The sequence below is a fragment of the Lycium ferocissimum genome, unplaced genomic scaffold (genome assembly GCF_029784015.1).
Source record: "Lycium ferocissimum isolate CSIRO_LF1 unplaced genomic scaffold, AGI_CSIRO_Lferr_CH_V1 ctg3230, whole genome shotgun sequence".
NCBI classification, from domain to species: Eukaryota; Viridiplantae; Streptophyta; class Magnoliopsida; order Solanales; family Solanaceae; genus Lycium; species Lycium ferocissimum.
The window spans coordinates 178,396-198,535 of NW_026725369.1; the positions used below are offsets into that span (position 1 = coordinate 178,396).

Consider the following 20,140-nt stretch of genomic DNA (forward strand, 5'->3'; position numbering starts at 1 on the left):
CAACTTATATTCACACATCTACATCACCCTTAATACTTGAAAAGAAAGTTAGATCTTACCTTGACAACTTGACTTCTCTACTTGGCTAGAGTTGGTGACTTGAGATGGAAAATGGTTCTTGTTGCTCCAAAGACTATCTTCACGTTTTAGGGACCTTCTAAAGGGTTGAAACACCTTGGAAAATAATTTTTGGATCAAGACTCAAAGGGCTCAAAAATCAGCCCCTTGGCCGAATGCTCTCTCTCTCTAGGCTTAAGTTTTCTTTCTTTGTGTTGTGTAGTTGAAATGAATTGTGATGGCTGATTTCTTGGTCATTATTTGGTTCAACTTTGATGCCTACAAGTTGGTCACATGCTCCACTTATGGCATGATTCATTCCATTAACTTTACACTTTAAATTTCCTAATTTGTTTTCTACAACTTTAGGCCAACCTCACCTTCTTGTTTCTCCTTTCTTCTTTCTTTTCAATTGTTTACAAGACAATCTTATGTGTGTTGAATGATTCATGCACCACCCTTTGTCTATTGTAATCATGCCAAGATGGATGAGCAATATTTAATGTGAAATGATCCCTCCACCATGTTATGTCCTCCTAAAACAATGTATACTTTCATAAAGTAGTGGATGCTCAAATATTCAATTGTATGCTTCAACTTTTTCTCCTCAAAATTTTCAGCCCCTTGGCCGAACCTCACCTTGGTTATGAAGTGTATTTTAGTTGTCCACAATATAATGAAAGTGTAGTGGATGAATCAACATTTAATTGCCCATTTGTATGTCTTCCATTAACCTTATTTTAGATGACTTTGAGTCATCCTTTTTACCTTGGATGTTGATGCTCTTGTTGGCTCATTATTTTCACCAATTTTTACTTAACACCACACTTAAGTAATTCCTAATCTCCAATAACATTCTTGTACTAAGAAAAATTTGTAACCGATTAGTTCTAGTTTAGAAATTAAAATTCGAAGTTTCTATCTCACGTTGATTCTTTCGCGAATAACTCGACGTATAAAAATACGGGATCTAACATTCTCCCCTCCTTTAGAACATTCGTCCTCGAATGTCAAATGAGGACTAAAACTCGTCAATTAAATAACCGAATCACCCGTTATCGCAGACTATAGACAGCAAGATTAGACCACGAAAAGGGTGTTTTAGGAATATTAGGCCTAAAAGTGCTAAACGACCAAATGGGTCGTTACAGCACGTCTTATAAATAAATTAAATCCAATTTAAAGTTGACTTCAAGTTTAACGCAATTATCAGGTAATTACTTGCTTTTTATGATAAATCATAATTTACAATTCCGTAAAAATTGGTAACTAACCTGTTATAATAGAAAAAATTACATTGGAAAACCCAGGCTTGGATTTTTTTTATATTATTTTTTATTTTATTTTTTACTTTTCTCACCCAAGCTTGGATTTATTCAGTTTGGTGAAAAATTCTTTAAAAATTTGGAGATTGATTAAAGTAATTTTCTAGAAAATCATTTTGCAAATGTCACATACTAATGTTTTTCTTCTCGTACTCTGATTATCATATTATTTTGTTGAAGTTACTGTTCAGAATGCTTTGTCACGCTTTTTGTAGTATTTTGTCATGACTTTCTTCATTTTCATTATTTCCTCTTCCGATCTGCCTTGAAGTGTTTTTTCTCGAGCCGAGGGTCTATTGGAAACAACATCTCTACCTCCAAGGTAGGGGTAAGATCTGTGTAAACTCTATACTCCCCAGAACCAACTTGGTGGGATGCCACTAGGTATGTTGTTGTTGTCGTCCAAATTTTTGCACGAATTGCCCTTCATACGGACTGGTCTTTAATTTTTTCCCCTTATGTATGTGGTTTTTAATTTTTTGCTCCTACTGCTTATTTAATGAAAATATTCAGATATGTTTCGTTCAGTGTAAGTTTTGTAATATTTTTATCTTCGGAAACTAAACTTTTGCCTCGCTCGGCACAATTCTGTTGGAATTAAGTTATGCAGCATAAGTTGTATAATACTTTTTAGATTACTAGTCTCTATAAACGTGCAGTTGCACGTTATTTCCAGTCAAATGTCAACCATAGTAAAAATATTAGATAGTATTTGTTTTATTAGCGTTATGAAGATATTATGAAATACTTGGTAGATTGATCCATGAGAAGCTGCTTCCTATTGTGACTTCCTGCTATCTAGTATGATTAATACCTCAATTCAAACATAACTCTTGTTTTATTAACATTTTCTTAGGCTTACTTGTTGGCAATAGCTATGGGAGCAACACTTTAGTATTCTAAGACTCCGAAATACTAAAGAATAAGTAGGACGTTCGAAGTTGGAATTTGATTTGTGATTAGAATTTCATGGAAGTCAATTTTAGGAGAAGTGTTATTTACAATTATATCCAATATAAAATTATACTTTGAAGGCCATAAAAATCGTTCAATATTTAAAGAATATTTTGGTGAACCAACATTTATATTCATGCCTTTATAATAATATAGATATAGCTATTGAGTGTTGAAAGTTTTGTCTTTTCCTACATAACTTTGTGTGGATGTGATGATACATATGCTGAAGCTAAACGTTAACCATGCCGAGCAAAATCTAAACTTACGCCTTTTTTTCAAATTATGTTGAATGTTGAAAGTTTTCTTGTCCGACATAACTTGTGGATGTCATGATACATATACCGAAGCTAAATGCTTGCTATGTCGATCGAAATCTAGTCTATGCCGTGACAAAAATGCTGAAGGGTAAAAATTAAAGACCATTAATTTGAGGGGCAAAGATTACTAATTACTAATGTTTTGGTGCTCTAATAATGGGCTTCAAACCTATTGGATTATAAGTCTATAAAACCAAACGGGTCGCCAAGCTTTGGGCCTTATAACTAACCCCATCATTTCTCAACTAACCAACCAGTGATTGCCACGTGTTCCTCAAAGTCGGTGCACAGAATTTCCATCAAACAAATTTCATTTCAATACACTAAAAATACAAACACAACAATCAAAATTACAATCCTTCCCCTTTTCAAGAACCATAGCTACACGAAAAGGGCTCTACAATATCTCTTCATATCAGGTAAAATTTCTAATTTTTTCTTCAATTTTTAATTTCATAAAACCTTAATAATGGAACCCCAAATCTTTAATTTCCCAATTTACATCCAATCACCAGACCTTCAAATCCCAACACATGTCCTAAATCTTGAAAACCCTAACCCTAATTTCACTTTACAAGACCTAAAATCCTATTTTCTTGATAATAAAATCAAGAAAGCATTAAACTCAATTAAAGATTCAATCTTTTTTACTTTTAATGGCAACCCCATTAAGGATTCTATGTATTTTACTTTTAATGGTAAACCTGTTAAAGATTCAACACTATTATGTAATTCTGGGATTAGCCCGTTTTCGACGTTGATCCTCCGTTTTCGCCTACGTGGAGGTGGTGGTGATGGTGGGGCAACGGGGGCCGAGTCCCGGGATTGTTATCTTAAAATGTATGCTGAGAAAAAACCGGATAAAGCTGACCCGAATGAGGTTAGGATATCGAGATGGTTGAATTGTGCTTTATCGAACGAGCCTTTAAGGCATCCGGTTGTTGTTGATAAACTTGGGAATTTGTTTAATAAGGAGGCTTTAGTTGAGGCTTTATTGAAGAAAAGGGTGCCTAAGCAGTTTGGGTATATAAAGGGATTGAAAGATATGATTCCGGTTGAGTTGTCTGTGATTCCCGGGAAAGAGGATAGAGGTCTTGGTGATGGTGAAGTGACCGGGTTTCAATGCCCCGTATCGGGGTTGGAGTTTAATGGGAAGTATAAGTTTTTTGCTTTGAAAGGTTGTGGACATGTTTTGAGTGCGAAAGCATTGAAGGAAGTGAAATCCTCGGGTTGTTTGGTTTGCCACAAAGAGATTGTAGAGAGTGATAAGATTGTGATTAACGGGAGTGAAGAAGAGGTTGCGGCTTTGAGGGAGAGAATGGAGGAAGAAAGGGTGAAATTGAAGGATAATAAGAAGGTGAAGAAGGGGAGGAACGGGGATGTAGTGGCTGTGAATGGTGAAGAGGTTATGGGTGTCCCACGCTTGAGCGGGATGAAACATGGGATTGAGGATAAGCCAGTAGTAGGCAAGGATGCGAGGAAAGTCGAAGGGAATGGTAAAGTTGGCATTAACAGTAAGATTGAAGTTAAGGATGTGAAGAATAGTGCGAGTAACGGGTCTGTGAAGCGGTTTAAGGCTGTTGATGTAGCTCCAGCTCATGCTACAAAGGAGATCTATGCCTCTATTTTCACTTCTTCAAGAAAATCCGACTTCAAGGAGACTTATTCTTGCAGATCTTTGCCCCTCGGAAGAAACTGATCAGCTACTTTTTTTGAGGTGGTCTACGAGTATCTTGGTCTGATTTTATTGCCTTAGAATGTATTTCTTTCCTTTAAAAAAAATGTTGTTTCGTGAAATGTAGTTACATGGTGGATCGCTTAGTGGTAGATGCTGCCTCCTGCCATTTGGTTCAGTCGGTACTTTACTGGTGTAACATAACATTTGTGATTGTAAATTTGATATTGTTTTTGTGTTCTGGTTAAACCATGACAGTGACCTTTGCTCACTTGCTCTTTTATCTATTTTTATTTTGGGTGTGGGGTGCGTGGGGATTGAGATGCCCATAAATTATATGTACTGCTAGCAGTTATTGTCATTTTGATACCACTCAGTCAGCTGTAAGATAACGTGATGACCGCCTTGAAGGTGGTTAGCTATCTTCTCAGATTATTATGCCCTATATTGACTTGTTGCACTGCTTTTCGTGGAAAATGACAATCTCATTCAATTGGGTATAACGCCCAATCCTCATTGGGGCTCTCGAGACTTCGTTGATGTGGTGTAGTATCCAAACAAGCATCTTTATTCCATCTTAGCATATGCAGACTAGCTTCTATCAATAAAGAATGTCTTCTTTGTTCCCTTCTTTTGGTTTTCTAGATGTTATTGTTTTACCTCTTCATTTCGTTTGGTAATTTCTTTCAATGAAGCTTTGCATGGCTTGGCCAAAAACATCGTGTTAGACAAGAAAGTTGACTTAATTCAGAGTGCAGCCGGAAAAGAAGATGATTATTATTATTATTATTATTCACTGTAGTACAGGCAAAGTTTATGGTTCCCTTAGTGTGATGAGATTTTATGTTATCTTTCTGATCAACCTTTTAGGCAAATAACACAAGACGAAAGTAAGGTATGAATGGGTTGGAGCATTGTACTAACGGACTTATTAATAGATGTATTTTTAGCTGATAAGGTTTCCTCAGCACCATATATCTAAGTAATTGAAGTCCCCCCGGTACTCGTAATTTCTTGTCACCTGCATATGTTTAATCGGTAGTTTATCCATGCAGACGAAGAGAAATACTCCTGACAAATGCATGGGTAGGGGCAGGGGCAGGGGCAGAGGCAGATTCAGGAATACTTGATGAATGCAACTTGTAATGTTCTTAGTTCTTACCGGTGAACACACTGCACTTCGCGCTTTTTAAAATGATGCTTTTAGAATTTAATAGTTGTTGACACTTGAGTGATGCTCATATGTATGTTATACTTCGTATTTGGACCCATCATTTGTATGGTGCATCCGCCTCTAGGTAGGGAAGGGATAGGGGAAATGTGAACATATATTTTACACAATCTTTCCTTGTATTTCTGCAATGAGGCTCAACGCCTTGACTCTGTGACATATAAGTCGCAAAAAGAGCTACTCTATCATGTTTAATAGTCCCTGGAAATGTTGAATTACAACATTGAACCATCAATGGCTGGTATATTTTGCTCATGACTCGGAGAAGATGTACTCTGTCATGGACAGTACAATGGGACCTTACCTTAATAGTTTTCTGTTTTGTCTGTATTCCAAGGATTTGTTAACAAGAACCTCTTATCATAGTTTCTGGCTACTAAAAGATTATTCCATATACTGAAATGTTGTATCAACTCAATTAGTGAGCTCTTACCTTGAGGAGGTAGCTTCTCATTAGGATTTGTGTACATGTACTAGTACATGATGTGTATGCTTTCACAATCCAAAAATTGGATACAGGGCATCATCACAACTTACAAAATGGAATGAGGTATGTACTGCTATTTGTTTGCAAGGTACTTACCAATTCCTCAAAACAACTGACAACCAGCAGATGCTACAGAGTGTTGAGAGAAGTACGTTAAATAATCACTCAACAATAAGCTTGTTCTACTTTGGAATATTATTTTGATAACTACCAAAAAGAGAAATACCATCGAAGCTTTAGCTGCATGGCTGTTTATGTTGCTCGGACTCTTAAAAAATGTTGTCATACCCATGTCAAACCCTCCAAAATGCACCACTATCCGATACGCACCCGCCGACATTTTTGAATAGTCCACATAGGTGGCAGTACCATACGACAAAACAGGGAAATTTGTTTTGCTTGCCTTTCCTCGTGAGTTACTTTTCCATACAATAATATAGAAACAATGTTATCTTTAGATGTTTTTCACATAACATCTCATTTTCAACCACACAAAGGAACGGAAAACAATCCTCAAATCAAAATCAGCAATACTGTTCTGTGCTATACCAAAGTTAGACATGGTGACTCACTCCAAGCTCCTACAAGAAGTCAGAAAGACTGTTTCTTGGACTAAAAAGACAACAAACTTGTTTTTATTTATAGATCATAATAAGAAAAACCCAACACCGTTTAAGTGTTTGATATCTTAAATTACTACTGACACCCATATGTATAGCCCAAGTTGCAGCATTTAAAAGTGTTGGAGGTTGCTTGTTTGGTGTTTGGAAATTTGGATCCATCTTTTTTTTTACTGGTGAGTAGCTAAGGCTCTTATTCTAGTCTAATTTTTTCTTTGAGGAACTTTCAAGATAGAGTACAATCAAAGATTTAGAAGAAAGAAGTCCATAAAAATATATCTATGTTTGAAGTAATTAAATACAATACTCAGAAATTGTCATTAAAAGTGCTACAAATTAATAGGTAGTAATAGCCAACACCACTAATTGACAGTCGACAGAAGACGTGGCCATTGATGCCACTCATAAGGAAATAACTTGTAGTGTACTGTTTTCCACCAAGGTTCTTTAAAATCATACACAAATTCTGCAGTATCCGTTTCCAAGTCATAAGAAATAACCTTGCCTCTTATATCCAAATAAAAGATGTGCGGGAAAACAGGATGAATAACCATATTCAGCACCTCGATACAAATAGAGCCTGTAATTCCAAAAGCCTCAACACGAAGTGTATCACCTCCAAGTCCAAACGCCTCCGGACATTGAAGAACTGTAGCGGCAACATCCGCATCATACTTCACAACCCATACTGCAACTCGACTACGAATATTACTCTCGAGTTTCCACACAGTAATCTCCTCCCCGTAATTCAATGCAAAGTAGAAATCCCCACCAGATAATCCAAGATAAGAATTGTATGTGGTCTCAATCTCTTCAGGGAATTCCAAAGCCCAGAAAGACTTGTAGACACTATCATAAACAGTGATTTGTCTTTCAACTTGATCAAGCCAACAGAATACTCCATCGATGACACCATCTGATGATCTTGCATCCCAGTTTAAAGGGTACTGTCTAAGAGGTGCATCCAAAATTATACTATTGGAAGTCCACACATTAGTCTCGGAAAAGAAACTTTCAATTGTTACAGTGAACGGTAACTCACCCCAATGATGAGGTATTTCATAGCGAACTATAGTAAACGAGATGACATCTTTATTAGGATCATCTACCTTACAAATAAATCCAATAGCTAGGTCGCCTTCCATGCAAAATAGAGTTTTAGGGAGAGACGAATATTGCCTCGTTGCAGGATTATAAACATAATAATCCCTTGGTTTTTTTCTATCTTTTGTACAAAGAAGAAAACCATTCGATGACGCAACAATATACACTTTCCTGTTAAGAAAATTCACTGACTCATCCAAATCATGCATGTGATTATTATTTGATTCCTTTGATTCGAAGAAGAAACCAATTTGGGAATGTTTATCTGTCTGATAAAAGATACCAATGAAATCAGGTTGAGGCCTCCATCGTTGAGAACGACAACCAGCAATGTATTTTTGCCAACACTTTGATACACATTTAAACCTTGCTAGTGATTTTGAAGGCAAAAGATGCAATATTTCCATTATGATATCCTCAGACAGCTCCACACCTTTATTATCACACAATTTTCGCAGACGTTTCATAATAATACTCAAATTTCCCTCTATGCTTAGATCTTATAGAATTCAATACAGAATTGTGTCAGCAAGATGAGATATTTATAGTGACAAACAAATCCTAATTTCTTTGGGATTTGGAGCCGTTAAACAAAACCTAGTTTCAGAAGGAAAATATTATGTTGTTAAACTCATAAAAAGCGAACATTTGATAAGCATTAATTAGTAATCTAGTAAATATAGTAACTAGTCTGCTACCATAAGTTAAAATACCTTGATAGGGTAAGAAAATATTTACCTTGTCTGTGCAAATAACTTAATCCACGAAACAAGGATAGAATCATAGTAAACAGTGAAATCTTTGTATTCTACTTTTGTATATTCTAACAAATAATACTAAAGTAGCTAGCAGCACCCCTATTTATAATAGTATGAAACCTATAACATGTTTGGCCAAACTTCTAAAATCAGCTTACTTTGAAAAGTGCTTTTAAAAAAATTACTTGGCGAAAAGCAGTTTGTATTTGATTAATTAATTTTAAAAATAATTTTGAGCAGTAATTAATGTTTTTTTTTTTGTCGAACGAACTATATTATTTATCACTCAAAAACCAATAGAAAAAGCGCACAATGCAGCAACAGAAATAAGCTTAGTAAGCCTAAACTGAGCCTTTGCTCCATCATCAACCTATCTCAGTTAAGTGACCTCTGTAGCTAGTATATCCTCGATTCAGACTCTATCTTTGCAATTTTTCCTCCTATATAAACTATGTACAATTCTATGTTGGCAGTCTTGTTTCACTAGTTGACACATCACCAGAGGTCTAGGGACTTTGTGATTCCATAATGCTTCATTTCTAGCCATCCATATCTGGTAAATAATCGTTGGTAGTATAGCCCAGAGTAAAGCTTTACTCATCTTCCTTCCCTTGAGCTCTTCTTGCTAACCTGTTCCACATACCAGTAAGATCATGTCTCTGTATCTGAATGTGTAGACACTGGAATTTAATAGAAAGGCAAGCTGGTGAGTATACACACTCAAACTTGACTGTCACAAAGTAAGCAAGTGTCTTCCTGACTAATTCCCATTTTCTTTATCCTATCCCTTGTTAGTGATCTTTTGTGCATCACTAACCAGCTAATGAAATTGTGTTTGGGCACATTTACTTTGTTCCACAAATTTTCTTACAATACCAACCGCAGTAATTAATGTTTTGGTCAAGCTTTTAAAAAGTGTTTCTGCGTATTTTTTTTTTTTAAAAGCTAGCTTTTTTTTTTTTTAACCGAAAACCGTTTTATCGCTACTCGCATCAAGACTTATTTTGTCTCAAAAGCTTGGCCATACACCTCATTTTTTTAAAATAAGCACTTTTGAGAAAAATAAGCTTAGCCAAACAAGCTACTATTTTGACTATTAGCTATGAATCCTAACTAGACAGGATCAAATCAAAATTTCTCTCGGTTTCGGGGCCGCTACGTTTCATAATAATCAAACTCAGATTTCTTCAAAATCAAATGGGTATTTGAATCTTTATTTTAGGAGCTGTTTAGCTTATAGAATTCAAACAGAAATTAACCTCACTTTCAATGCAGAATTGTAAAGAAAATGAGATTTTTATGCTGACAAATCCAAACGAATCCTTATTCTCTGGGATTTGGAGCGCCCAAAATAATTTCAAAGACATGTTCCAAAGAATGTTACTCCGTTTATTCCATAATAAATGACTTTTTAGCTTTATACACACCTCTTAAGAAAATACTCACTTCTAAAAAATTAGGAATATTTTTACTAAATTATCCCTAATTAAATACCTAGAAAAAGAATAGCTTAATTATTCTTGATTATGTAAATAAGGGTCATTTTGGAAGAAGAAGATCAATTTCTTCTTGAAATCCTAAAGCAACACTTAATTTGAAATAAAATGAAAAGCCTAAAAAGTCACTTATTATAAAATGAAGGGAGTAATAAATTAGGATTTAATAATTAAGCAATTAAACTTTTTTATTTTTTGCTAAAAAAAAAAAGGCTAAACTTTCAAAAATGTAAAAAAATAAGGGTGAAAATCATTTACTCTCCCTAACTTTGAACAATAAACATTCTCTTCTCTTTATCCCAACTAAATTTTTAAAATACCTATTTTACCCTTACATTATCAACCTTTGTCTTTTTATTCACTTCTTTAAAATCATGATATTTTTTATTTTTGATCTATGTAAAAAAATTTCTATGAGAAAAAAAAAAGTGAAAAATACTAATTGAGTATATAAGCTACTAATGTTCTATAATGAAATGAATGAGGAATTAAAAAATGAATTTTATTAACACCAATAAAAACACTTATATCTACTTATACAAGTGAAAATAACAAGTAATAATAACTTTACAAACATATTTCAATGCAGTTAATACAAAAATAATGAATAGAAATAGAGGTGTTTTATAACAAATTCCCAAAAGATTATCTATTTATATTGTAAATGAATTATAAATGTAATTTAGAAAATATTCCATTATTAACAACCAAAACTCGTTTATCTATAAAGATAATAGAGAATAGAGATATTTGAAACATGCATCTATATACATATAAAATACTAATGCATATAATACTAAAAATAACAATCATAAAAAATAGCATTAGATTTTGTGATAAATTCATAAAGGATTATCCTAATTATAATGCTAATGAACTTAAATAAAAATATATAAATACCTAGGTTAAGCAAAATAAATATTATGTCTAATATAAAAAGATATTATATAGATGGAGAATTGAAATTAAAGGTAAAATAGATATTACATAGGATAAGTGAGAAAGAATATCTATTGTTTATCGTTTAGGGAGAGTTGATTTTTAAAGCAAAATTGAGGAGAATAGATGATTTTCACCCAAAAAAATAATGAGGAGACATTTAATGTTTCAAAGCAATACCCAACATGATGAGCTTAAATATAACAACTTGTGTTTATGAATTTGTTTGAAAAAATTAAAATAACATTCTCATTATAAGGATGATACAAAATCTATGTTCCGAATATTTCTAAGTTTATAAATTTATAAATTGTAAGTTTAAGAAATGTACTATGTATAATTAACAAATATTCAATCAATTAATAGAAATTGCAAAACTTTGCATATGATATGAAATTAGATATTCATCCAAATAATTAAATGTCGATAGTACTATAAACACCCGATTTTCAATATATTTGTGTATGAACACCTTTTATAGACTATTATATATATACTTTATACAAGGTTGATACATTATTGATAATGAAACTGAACAATAGTTAAATTAAAGACAATTGTATACAATTAAATTTAGAGCCAAACTTTAGGCTAAATATCCTATCAAATTTAATCAGATTTTATGCTCTAATTTACGGCCAAATGTACTGGCAAATGAGCATGTCAATCGAATTAAGTAAACAAGAAAATCAACTTGACAAGCATATTATAGCAATTACCATCACAATTTGAATTGTGCCGAGTAATAACAACAAAGCTAAAAGTTGTTAGTTAGCTAAAAATCATTGTTTCGCATTTTATACAAAATCTAGGTTTTCAGATGACTTTTGGGCATAGTGAATTTAGCACTTGCTCGTCTCCACAGGTACTATATTACAAAATCACGAGAACATATTGCCCAAAGCTTTTATAGGTATTCTTTAGTTGAACATTACATTTAGAGATTTCGCCTTAATTGACCTTAGCATAAAGTGTGTGTCTAGCATCTCCAATATAGGCGTCATGCTCATAAGCATCAATATAACAACAACAACATATCCAGTGTCTTCACAAGTGGAATCTTGAGAGGGTAAATATTCCTACCTTGATAGGTAGAGAGTCTGTGCTCATAAGCATCAATCTACACATAATAGCTTAACAATATCAATTCACTATTTTTTAGCTTAACCTTAAGCTTTCATTTCCAAACTTTTTAATTTAGGTGAGATTTTTAACTTGAGTTACTTGAGCTTTGATTTTACATCCTTCAAGATCATTCTACACAACGAATTAAAGCAAGTTATTTATCACAAGATTCTCCTCCTCCAAGCTTCATCAATGCCCAGAAATGGCTAATTCCAGCTCCACCCATAAATCTTTAAATCTAACTCATTCGATACTCTTAATATAATGTAATAGACTTAATATATAAAGTTAAAGGGTAAAAGTACCTTTAGAGTTCAAATTCCAAACCCTAACCCTTAGGATTTTTTGTGAAAATTCTTAAAATCTAACAAGTTAAAAGATTTTGGTGGAATTTTTTTTGGTTAGGGTGTGCTAAATAACTCAACTTTGATAATCATAGCCTACTTTAGTGATGAGTCTTGATCCTTGATGAAAATCCCCTTCAAGCCCTCCAAGTCTCAAAATCAATATGGTTTTTAAACCTCCAAAAATGAGTACTATGTAAAAGTTTTTAATCGTGAAAGAGTTGTGAGCAGATCTAAATTAAATGATGAACAATTCGAATTGTGAGCAGATTTAAATGACGAATGATTTGAACAATCAAAAACTTACAAAATTTCTTTTTACATTGACAAAATTAAAAGTGATTTTACAGCTTCATACGAGCTTCTTCCATTTAGGATCATTTGACCAATCTCACAATCTTTTTTTTTTTTTTTCACGTTAAAAGGGGTTAATTTAGACCTACAACACTCCTTAGCAAATCGTACCAGAGATAGAGCTGGAGATTAAGGAACTGATAAGAGCAACTCAATAATCTTAATCTTAGTTCAAATATGTGTTTGTGTTGAAAAATACATTTTAATATGTGTAAATAATTTAACATAGAACCCAACAATTTAAAAAGATTAGAATCTTAAATACATAAACTTTAAATTTTAGTTGCGCCTCAGAGGAAGTATATTGGGAATAACTTGATAAATTGAAAAGAATTGGAGAAGGGAAATTAAATGGGGGAAATTAAATAGATACCATTGTGCATTACAATAGCCATATAAAAGAACATTACGTACCAATAAAGTTAGATTAATTTACCAAACCAAAGTACACAATAATAAAGATCATATGTCAATGCTAATCCTTCAAATGTAGGAGTAGTTGAAAATCTTCCTCAGCTCCACGTACATTCAAGAGTCGTATTTGCATGTGCCATAACCTAGAAATATTAAAAGAACACATAACGTTCGTTAGAATGTTACTACAATAAACCCATTTTTCTTGTACACTATCGTATATCTAATGGATAAATTTCATAAATATGATCACATAATTATATTTTTCTCCCAACTAAAGTCACAAAATTTTGTTTCTTAACATGAAAATTCCAATTTTTTTTTACCATAATAACAAAAAAGTCACGTGGCTGAAAACTCAACCGTTCCGATGAACATAAATAATTTTTACTGGTCTAAACATCAACACATTCGATATTTTAAATCACTAAAAAAATATTTCAGTTCATCGAAAGGGTTAAAAATTTCCGGCAATTACGACCTTTCTGTTACTATGCTGAAATTCTTATAGTAGTAACTTAATGTTACGAAACAAAATTATGCGACTGTTGATGAAATTCATCGAATATATAATTGTAAAAGACTTTCACATTTTTCAACTCAAAATATATTTGTGTGGCTTACTTGGATCAGCGGAGGCAACGACACCAGTACCAGCAAAGTCACAGTTGAAGTTGTTGCGGCCCTCTTTTTGGAAGTATGAATTCATGACAAACGCCGCGTGAGACCTAATAGTGTTGGGACGAAAGCACGGACCGCCAACTTGAATTGGGGTGCAATCCACTCCTTGGCTGCACACATAGTTAATGTTGGACTGCAATTGTGCGTCCGTTGCTTCTACCTTTGGCATGCAGAATTTTTTGTTCTGTGCTGGTGGTGCTACTACTGGTGATTTTGATTTCGGTTTGTCTTTGTTGCCACCACCATTTTTTGGGGCGGGTGCTGGTGTTGGATGAGCCTGTGTGTATCAAAATTACAAAGGTAAGATATCAATAACTAAATGAAGATTATGTAAATGATTAGAGGTGACAAATGAATCAGTTGGATCAAAATTGGACAGGTCAAATCAATAAATCAATCATAACCATTGGCGAAGCTAGCAAGATGATTAGAGGTGACAAATGAACGAGTTGGATCAAACTTGGACAGGTCAAATCAATAAATGATAAATCTAGTAAGAAGAAAGGGGGTTCAATTAAATCCCCTTCATCAAAAACATTATGTCGTGTGTAATAAATTATTGAACCCCTTGACAAAAGTGAAAATTCTAGTGGTTCAAGTTACAAGTTCAGATTCCAACTACGATATTCTATTATTTTTTCGAATTTTCTTATATGAATTTCCAGCTCGACCACTAGTCATAACTCAACTCAAGTTACAAGTGCAAAATTTTGGTAAAAAGCGTTGGCAGTAAGTACTGCAAGTTATAAGTTCAAGTTCCAACAATATATCCTATCATCTTTTCGTATTTCTTATATGAATTTCTAGCTCGGCCACTAGGCCATAATTCAAAATTTATTTAGATTAAAATGGATCAAATAACGGAGCGTAACTGAACCAGTCCGACATTATCCAACGGTAACCAACCGTCATAATTGTTAGTATATTAAACTTTAAGGGCAAAGTGATTAACTTTAAGTACACTCAAGTTTAAATTACTGGCACCAGGAAGGCAAAAGGACTAATTAAAGTAGGAAAAAAAAAAAAAAAAACGAGACGACAAGATTCAAATTTAAATCGGAAAAGGCTCAAATATGCCATCCAACTATCGGAAATGGTTCATTTATGCCACTCGTCAATAGTTTGGCTCATTTATGCCATCGAACTATAGGAAATGGCTCATTTATCAATGCCAAACTATAGGAAATGGCTCATTTATGCCACTCATCAATATTTTGACTCATTTATGCCATCGCTCGTTACCAAAATGACTCATCCATGCCATTTTTTATTAATGCCGATTTTATAATACCAGATATGACACGTGGCCTCAAATTAGAGGTCTACATCGTTCAATTAAACCAGCCCAATTTTAAATACCAAATTAATAAAAAATCCGACTCATACACCTTACCCACTCACAACCATAATCTAGTTGGAGGCCACGTGTCATATATGATATTGTAAAATCAGCTTTAATGAAATATGGCATGGATGAGTCATTTTTATTAACGGGCGATGGCATAAATGAGTCAAACTATTGATGAGTGGCATAAAATAGCATTTCCTATAGTTCGATGGCATAAATGAGCCAATATCCTATAGTTCGATGGCATAAATGAGCCAAACTATTGACGAGTGGCATAAATGAGCCATTTCCGATAGTTGGATGGCATATTTGAGCCTTTTCCGAATTTAAATTGAAGAAAGGTGATGCTCAAATAGATTTCTTTTTCATACTTTCTAATTAATAAAATAAAGAAATCCGTTGAAGACATCACATGTTCATTAGGAACTTTCCAGCTATGCTCTACACTACTTTTTTGTGTACTGAAAAATGATAGCATCTTTTCTGATGGAAGGGGAATCCAAGGTAGAAATTTTACTATAATATACACGTGGTGGACGGTGGGACTGGTGGCAAGTTTTTGATGTTCTAGCATCCACGTATCAGATTAATTAATTCTTTGGCCAAAATATCAACCAGAATAGAAAAACAATAAACAAGATATATCCAATATAAATCTAGTTACAATTTGACTACACCCAAATAATAATTTCTAGGTCCATTTTCTAAAAGCGTACGTCTATGACTATTATAATACTATAGTATAGATACATATATAAAAAAATATTACTATAATTTTACTACAACCAAATACTAGCATTCAAGTAATATTATAATACTCACTCACAGTTAAATATTTATAACTATTTAATAATTTTTATATAGATACATATATAAAAAAATATTTTTAAATATAATTACTCCCTTCGTTTCAATTAAGCGCCTTACTTTCTTTTTTAATCTATCTTAAAAATAGTCTTTCTCTTTTTACATTTAGTAAGTTGACAAATCAATCATCCTGCATGACAAGTTTAAAATCTGATTCAAAATACATTTTAATACATTTACACACATCCTTAATTTATGATCAAAATTCAAAAATCTCCTTTTATTTTTTAAACGTTGTGTCTAGTCAAGCTAAAACACTTAAATTGTGACACAACAAGTACTAAATTTAAGCAACATTAATAATTGATCCTTTAGATCCGCCAACCCTAAACAGGTGAACTTTACACATGAAGCCAAGCACCTTCACATGGAGAACATATTCCATGTAGGGTGGAAAAAAGCAATACAACCAGCTGTACTCAACTGGAAGAGAAAAAAAAAAAAAGCAGTTCAAGATTCTTCTAGCCAAAAGACAAAGAAACTATTTACAAAAGCGTGTTGCAATAATTATAACTGAAGCGGTATAAATAATCATCATTTCCAATTACACTCCTCATAATTCATTTAAAATGACTTAAACGCCCTCTTAGCTTTAAATTACTACTACTATATCAGTAAAGTTGATCGACTAAAATCATTAAATATTAAATACTTAGTTAATGATCTAGACATCCGTTTACTTGCAACAAAACAAAACTAGTATACTTACTTTGTCAGCCATATCAGGAGGTGGTGTGTTTTAAGCAGTTAAACAAAAAAGGAAATCAACTCCTCCCTCCGGATAAAACAAAATGACTGCTTAACTAAACTGTCCCTAATTAAATAGATATTAAAATTTAATCATATAACACTTAATAGAGACAAATCTAAAAGAATTAAATGTGGATACTCTTTTTATCCGAAGGGAGTAACAATGAGCAAGAACATTAATTAATCTAACACACTGATGAAGTGCTTATAAAGTTATAAAATTTAAATTACCTGCTCTTCTTTCAAGACTCCAATATTATAAACCGCACTGAAATCGGGTCTAAACAACCCGAAATTCTTCTCAGCAATTGATCCAGGTTTAGTATTCTCATTGAACAATGCAAAAATATACGTCTCAATCTTCCTCTTAGGCATCAATGGTGTCCCTGTACCAGAATTATACTTCCTTAACAACCCTCCATTATACGATGCCGCATTTTCCACCGTACATTGTGGCTCGTATGATTCCCCTGCTGAAGGCCACCCTGTTTCAGCAGCAACTATCTCCACATCTGGGTATTTTAGTCTTACCATTGACATATATACGGCGTCTAACAACATATCGAACGAGTTATTGTACCATCTCTTCGAAAACCTGTTGTTGGAAAAATAATAATTCAAAGTTATAGGAAAATAAAATTGATTAGAATTTGGTATATTAATTTATGTTTGAGTTAAATGAGTTAAATATATATAGTCAGACTTAAATAAAAATAGATTTTCCTGTTTTGAATTAAAGTAAGTTCTCTCCTGTTTGGCCATGAAATCATTCACTTTTTTCTTGAAAATCAGCGTCGGACCGTGAAAATTCGTATTTTAACTTTCGTACATTCAAACAATCAACAAGAACAACAACAACATAAGAGTGAAAAAATATTCAAACAACCAAGTATCCTTATAAAAACTATAATCTTTAACTCCAACTTCAAAAATTTCAAATAAAGTGAAAAAATATTTGATTTCTATGGCCAATGGCCTACTTAAGAGTTTGGAAGTTTTTTCTCAAAAAAAATTAAAAATTTATTTTCAAGTTTCAAAAACTGTAAAATTTTACATACATCCACACAACATCAAATATTTTACATGTAATATGCGTGTTCAAACACAACTTCAAATTTCAAAATCTATTTTAAAATAACTTCACAAATCTTTTTTTTCAAATTTCACAAAACCTTTAACTAAAATGCTAGCTTAAGCTTATAAACAAGGGTGCTGCTAACTATTTTCATATATTTGAAAAACAATAGGGACCATTCAGAAATTTATGAGTTTATGAATAAAATATTTTTACCTGTCGTAAACGCCTTTGTTCTTCCTGAACAGAAGAAAATCCTCTTGTTTCGGGTCATACCCGAAATACGGATACGGGTTAACCATAAAAGGCCCTTTAGTTTCTCTCAAAAACTTAAGCATTGGTGCAAGAATACCCACATCCCAACCGGGTCTAAACCGGGCCGCACTAGGCGGGTTAGACCGTAATAAAATACCCAATGAATGTGGTGAAGATACTTTAATACCCTTCAATCCTAACTCACCCAACGCTTGATAAAATACTCTCATAGCTGGAACAAGTTTATTTTGTACTTCAGGTGTATCCCAATGAAGTACTTCATTTCCAATAAGAATGACATCTATTTTTGTTTGTGGATAAAAAGGTTTAATGTTTGATTCTACATAACGTTTTGCATATGCGAGGTCCATTAGATTTGGTATCTCACCATTTGGAACGGTGACAGTAACTGAGATTCCTGTGTTAGCAAATGCTCGTAGGATGTCTGGATTGATGTCAAAGATTTTAATACGGTCAATGACGGTTTTGTCCTTGAGGAATTGAGCTACTTGTGATGGTGGAGGTAAGTTGTTTCCTAACGTGCCATAGTTAACACCGATAGAAAAAACAACAGGGAAAAACAGAACAGCAACGAAGAGTAATAGAAGCAATATTTTGTTTGGTTTTTCCATGATTGAGAATTTTGTTTGTTGAATGAGAAGGAAAAGGATTTGTTATTATATATAAGGTGGAGAAAGAGGAAGAGGAAGAGGGTCAAATTTGGATTTGGACTATTTTTGACTAAAAGGAAGGAAGATGGAGGGCTCTAGATTTGAGTTTAATTGTAAAGTGGAGGTTCGTTTATGCTATTTTGATATTAGAGGGAGAATCCTATAAACGTGTCGTGACCACAAAGGTTACTATAATTATCATTGTTATTATTACTATTTCGATTACGCGTATGTTACGCAACATCTTAGAATTGAAAATGAATATATCCGAAAAGTAACAACGGAACTCTTACAGATTTTCTTTACAGCTAGATTCCCGTTGGAAAGTCAGGAACACAGAATTAACGTGGTAAAGTTTTTATCCACATAATATGTTATGTAAAGTTAATAAACAGTACTCCTTCCGTCACAATTTATGTAATATAGTTTAATTAGGTACTAAATTTAAAAAATATTTTTAAAATTTATGATCTAAAATAACTTATAAATATTTATATGACTGTAAATCAATTCGTAAAACGGTAAGTTTCAAGTTAAATTATTTCTAAATATAAAAAAGTATAACTTTTTGGGACGACTAAAAAAGAAAGTATATATGAGAGTTTGTATTTGTACATAAAGATTTTTCATTTAATTATAATTATTAAATCAATTAACTATCATAATTTATATGATTTGATGTACATATCTGGTACAAATAAGTATTTATCAAATTAACATCATGTATGCTTTTCTTTTAACCAGGAAAATAATATTTTCCTTATTTCAATATGTTTGTCTTATTTTCTTTCTAGTCTATTTAAATTTTTCCTAATTTGACAACTTTTAATTTAATATCTCACATGATATGTTTAAATCATATGATTTAAGGATATTTTGGTAAATTATACATATATTTAATTTAAGATCATAAAATTCAAAAGTCTTTTTTATTTTCTAAACTCCATGCTCAATCAAACTAAGATACATAAATTAAAATGAAGGGAGTAATATAAACATATGAATATGAATAGTAAATAATAGGAACATAGAAGAAGATTTGGAGTTTGTTTGGCCAGCTTTCGCAGAATTAATTTCTAAAATAAATATTTTTCTAAAAAGAAAAAAAAAACACTATTAACTTTTCATAATTAGTTTGGCAAAATAGACGATTATTGTAGTTTGAACTCAAGTACGTAATTATTAGATTACAACTTTATTATTTTGTTTATTTATTTATTATTACTACTTGAAAATAACGTGTCTAATTTTGTAAAATAATAGTAGTAGGCAATTTGATCTTCATATTCA

The 20,140-nt window shown here is 32.7% G+C and overlaps 3 protein-coding genes across 3 annotated transcripts; 1 reads left to right on the top strand and 2 right to left on the bottom strand.

The window, feature by feature from the left end:
* Positions 1 to 2,996: 2,996 nt before the first annotated feature.
* LOC132044000 (uncharacterized) lies at positions 2,997 to 4,633 on the top strand. The gene has a single exon (XM_059434480.1). It carries the CDS (start codon positions 3,126 to 3,128, stop codon positions 4,353 to 4,355), a length of 1,230 nt encoding a protein of 409 aa, XP_059290463.1. The 5' UTR covers positions 2,997 to 3,125; the 3' UTR covers positions 4,356 to 4,633.
* Positions 4,634 to 6,979: 2,346 nt separating this feature from the next.
* Positions 6,980 to 8,620, bottom strand: LOC132044021 (F-box protein At5g49610-like). Its single transcript, XM_059434492.1, has one exon. The coding sequence runs from the start codon at positions 8,238 to 8,240 to the stop codon at positions 7,032 to 7,034; it is 1,209 nt and encodes a 402-aa protein (XP_059290475.1). The 5' UTR covers positions 8,241 to 8,620; the 3' UTR covers positions 6,980 to 7,031.
* Positions 8,621 to 13,131: 4,511 nt separating this feature from the next.
* On the bottom strand, positions 13,132 to 18,921 carry LOC132044018 (glucan endo-1,3-beta-glucosidase-like). Its single transcript, XM_059434491.1, has 4 exons — positions 18,141 to 18,921; positions 17,081 to 17,444; positions 13,828 to 14,161; positions 13,132 to 13,346 (listed from the first exon to the last, which is right to left on the bottom strand). The coding sequence occupies exons 1-4, from the start codon at positions 18,809 to 18,811 to the stop codon at positions 13,318 to 13,320; spliced, it is 1,398 nt and encodes a 465-aa protein (XP_059290474.1). The 5' UTR covers positions 18,812 to 18,921; the 3' UTR covers positions 13,132 to 13,317.
* Between the last annotated feature and the right edge of the window lie 1,219 nt (positions 18,922 to 20,140).

Coding starts and splice junctions, on each gene's coding strand:
- LOC132044000 (XM_059434480.1), top strand. CDS start 3,126: ATGGAACCCCAAATCTTTAATTTCCCAATTTACATCCAATCACCAGAC.
- LOC132044021 (XM_059434492.1), bottom strand. CDS start 8,240: ATGAAACGTCTGCGAAAATTGTGTGATAATAAAGGTGTGGAGCTGTCT.
- LOC132044018 (XM_059434491.1), bottom strand. CDS start 18,811: ATGGAAAAACCAAACAAAATATTGCTTCTATTACTCTTCGTTGCTGTT. Junction 17,445..18,140: donor AACAAAGGCGTTTACGACAG/GTAAAAATATTT, acceptor TTCCAACAACAG/GTTTTCGAAGAGATGGTACA. Junction 13,347..13,827: donor CGTTGCCTCCGCTGATCCAA/GTAAGCCACACA, acceptor TAATATTTCTAG/GTTATGGCACATGCAAATAC.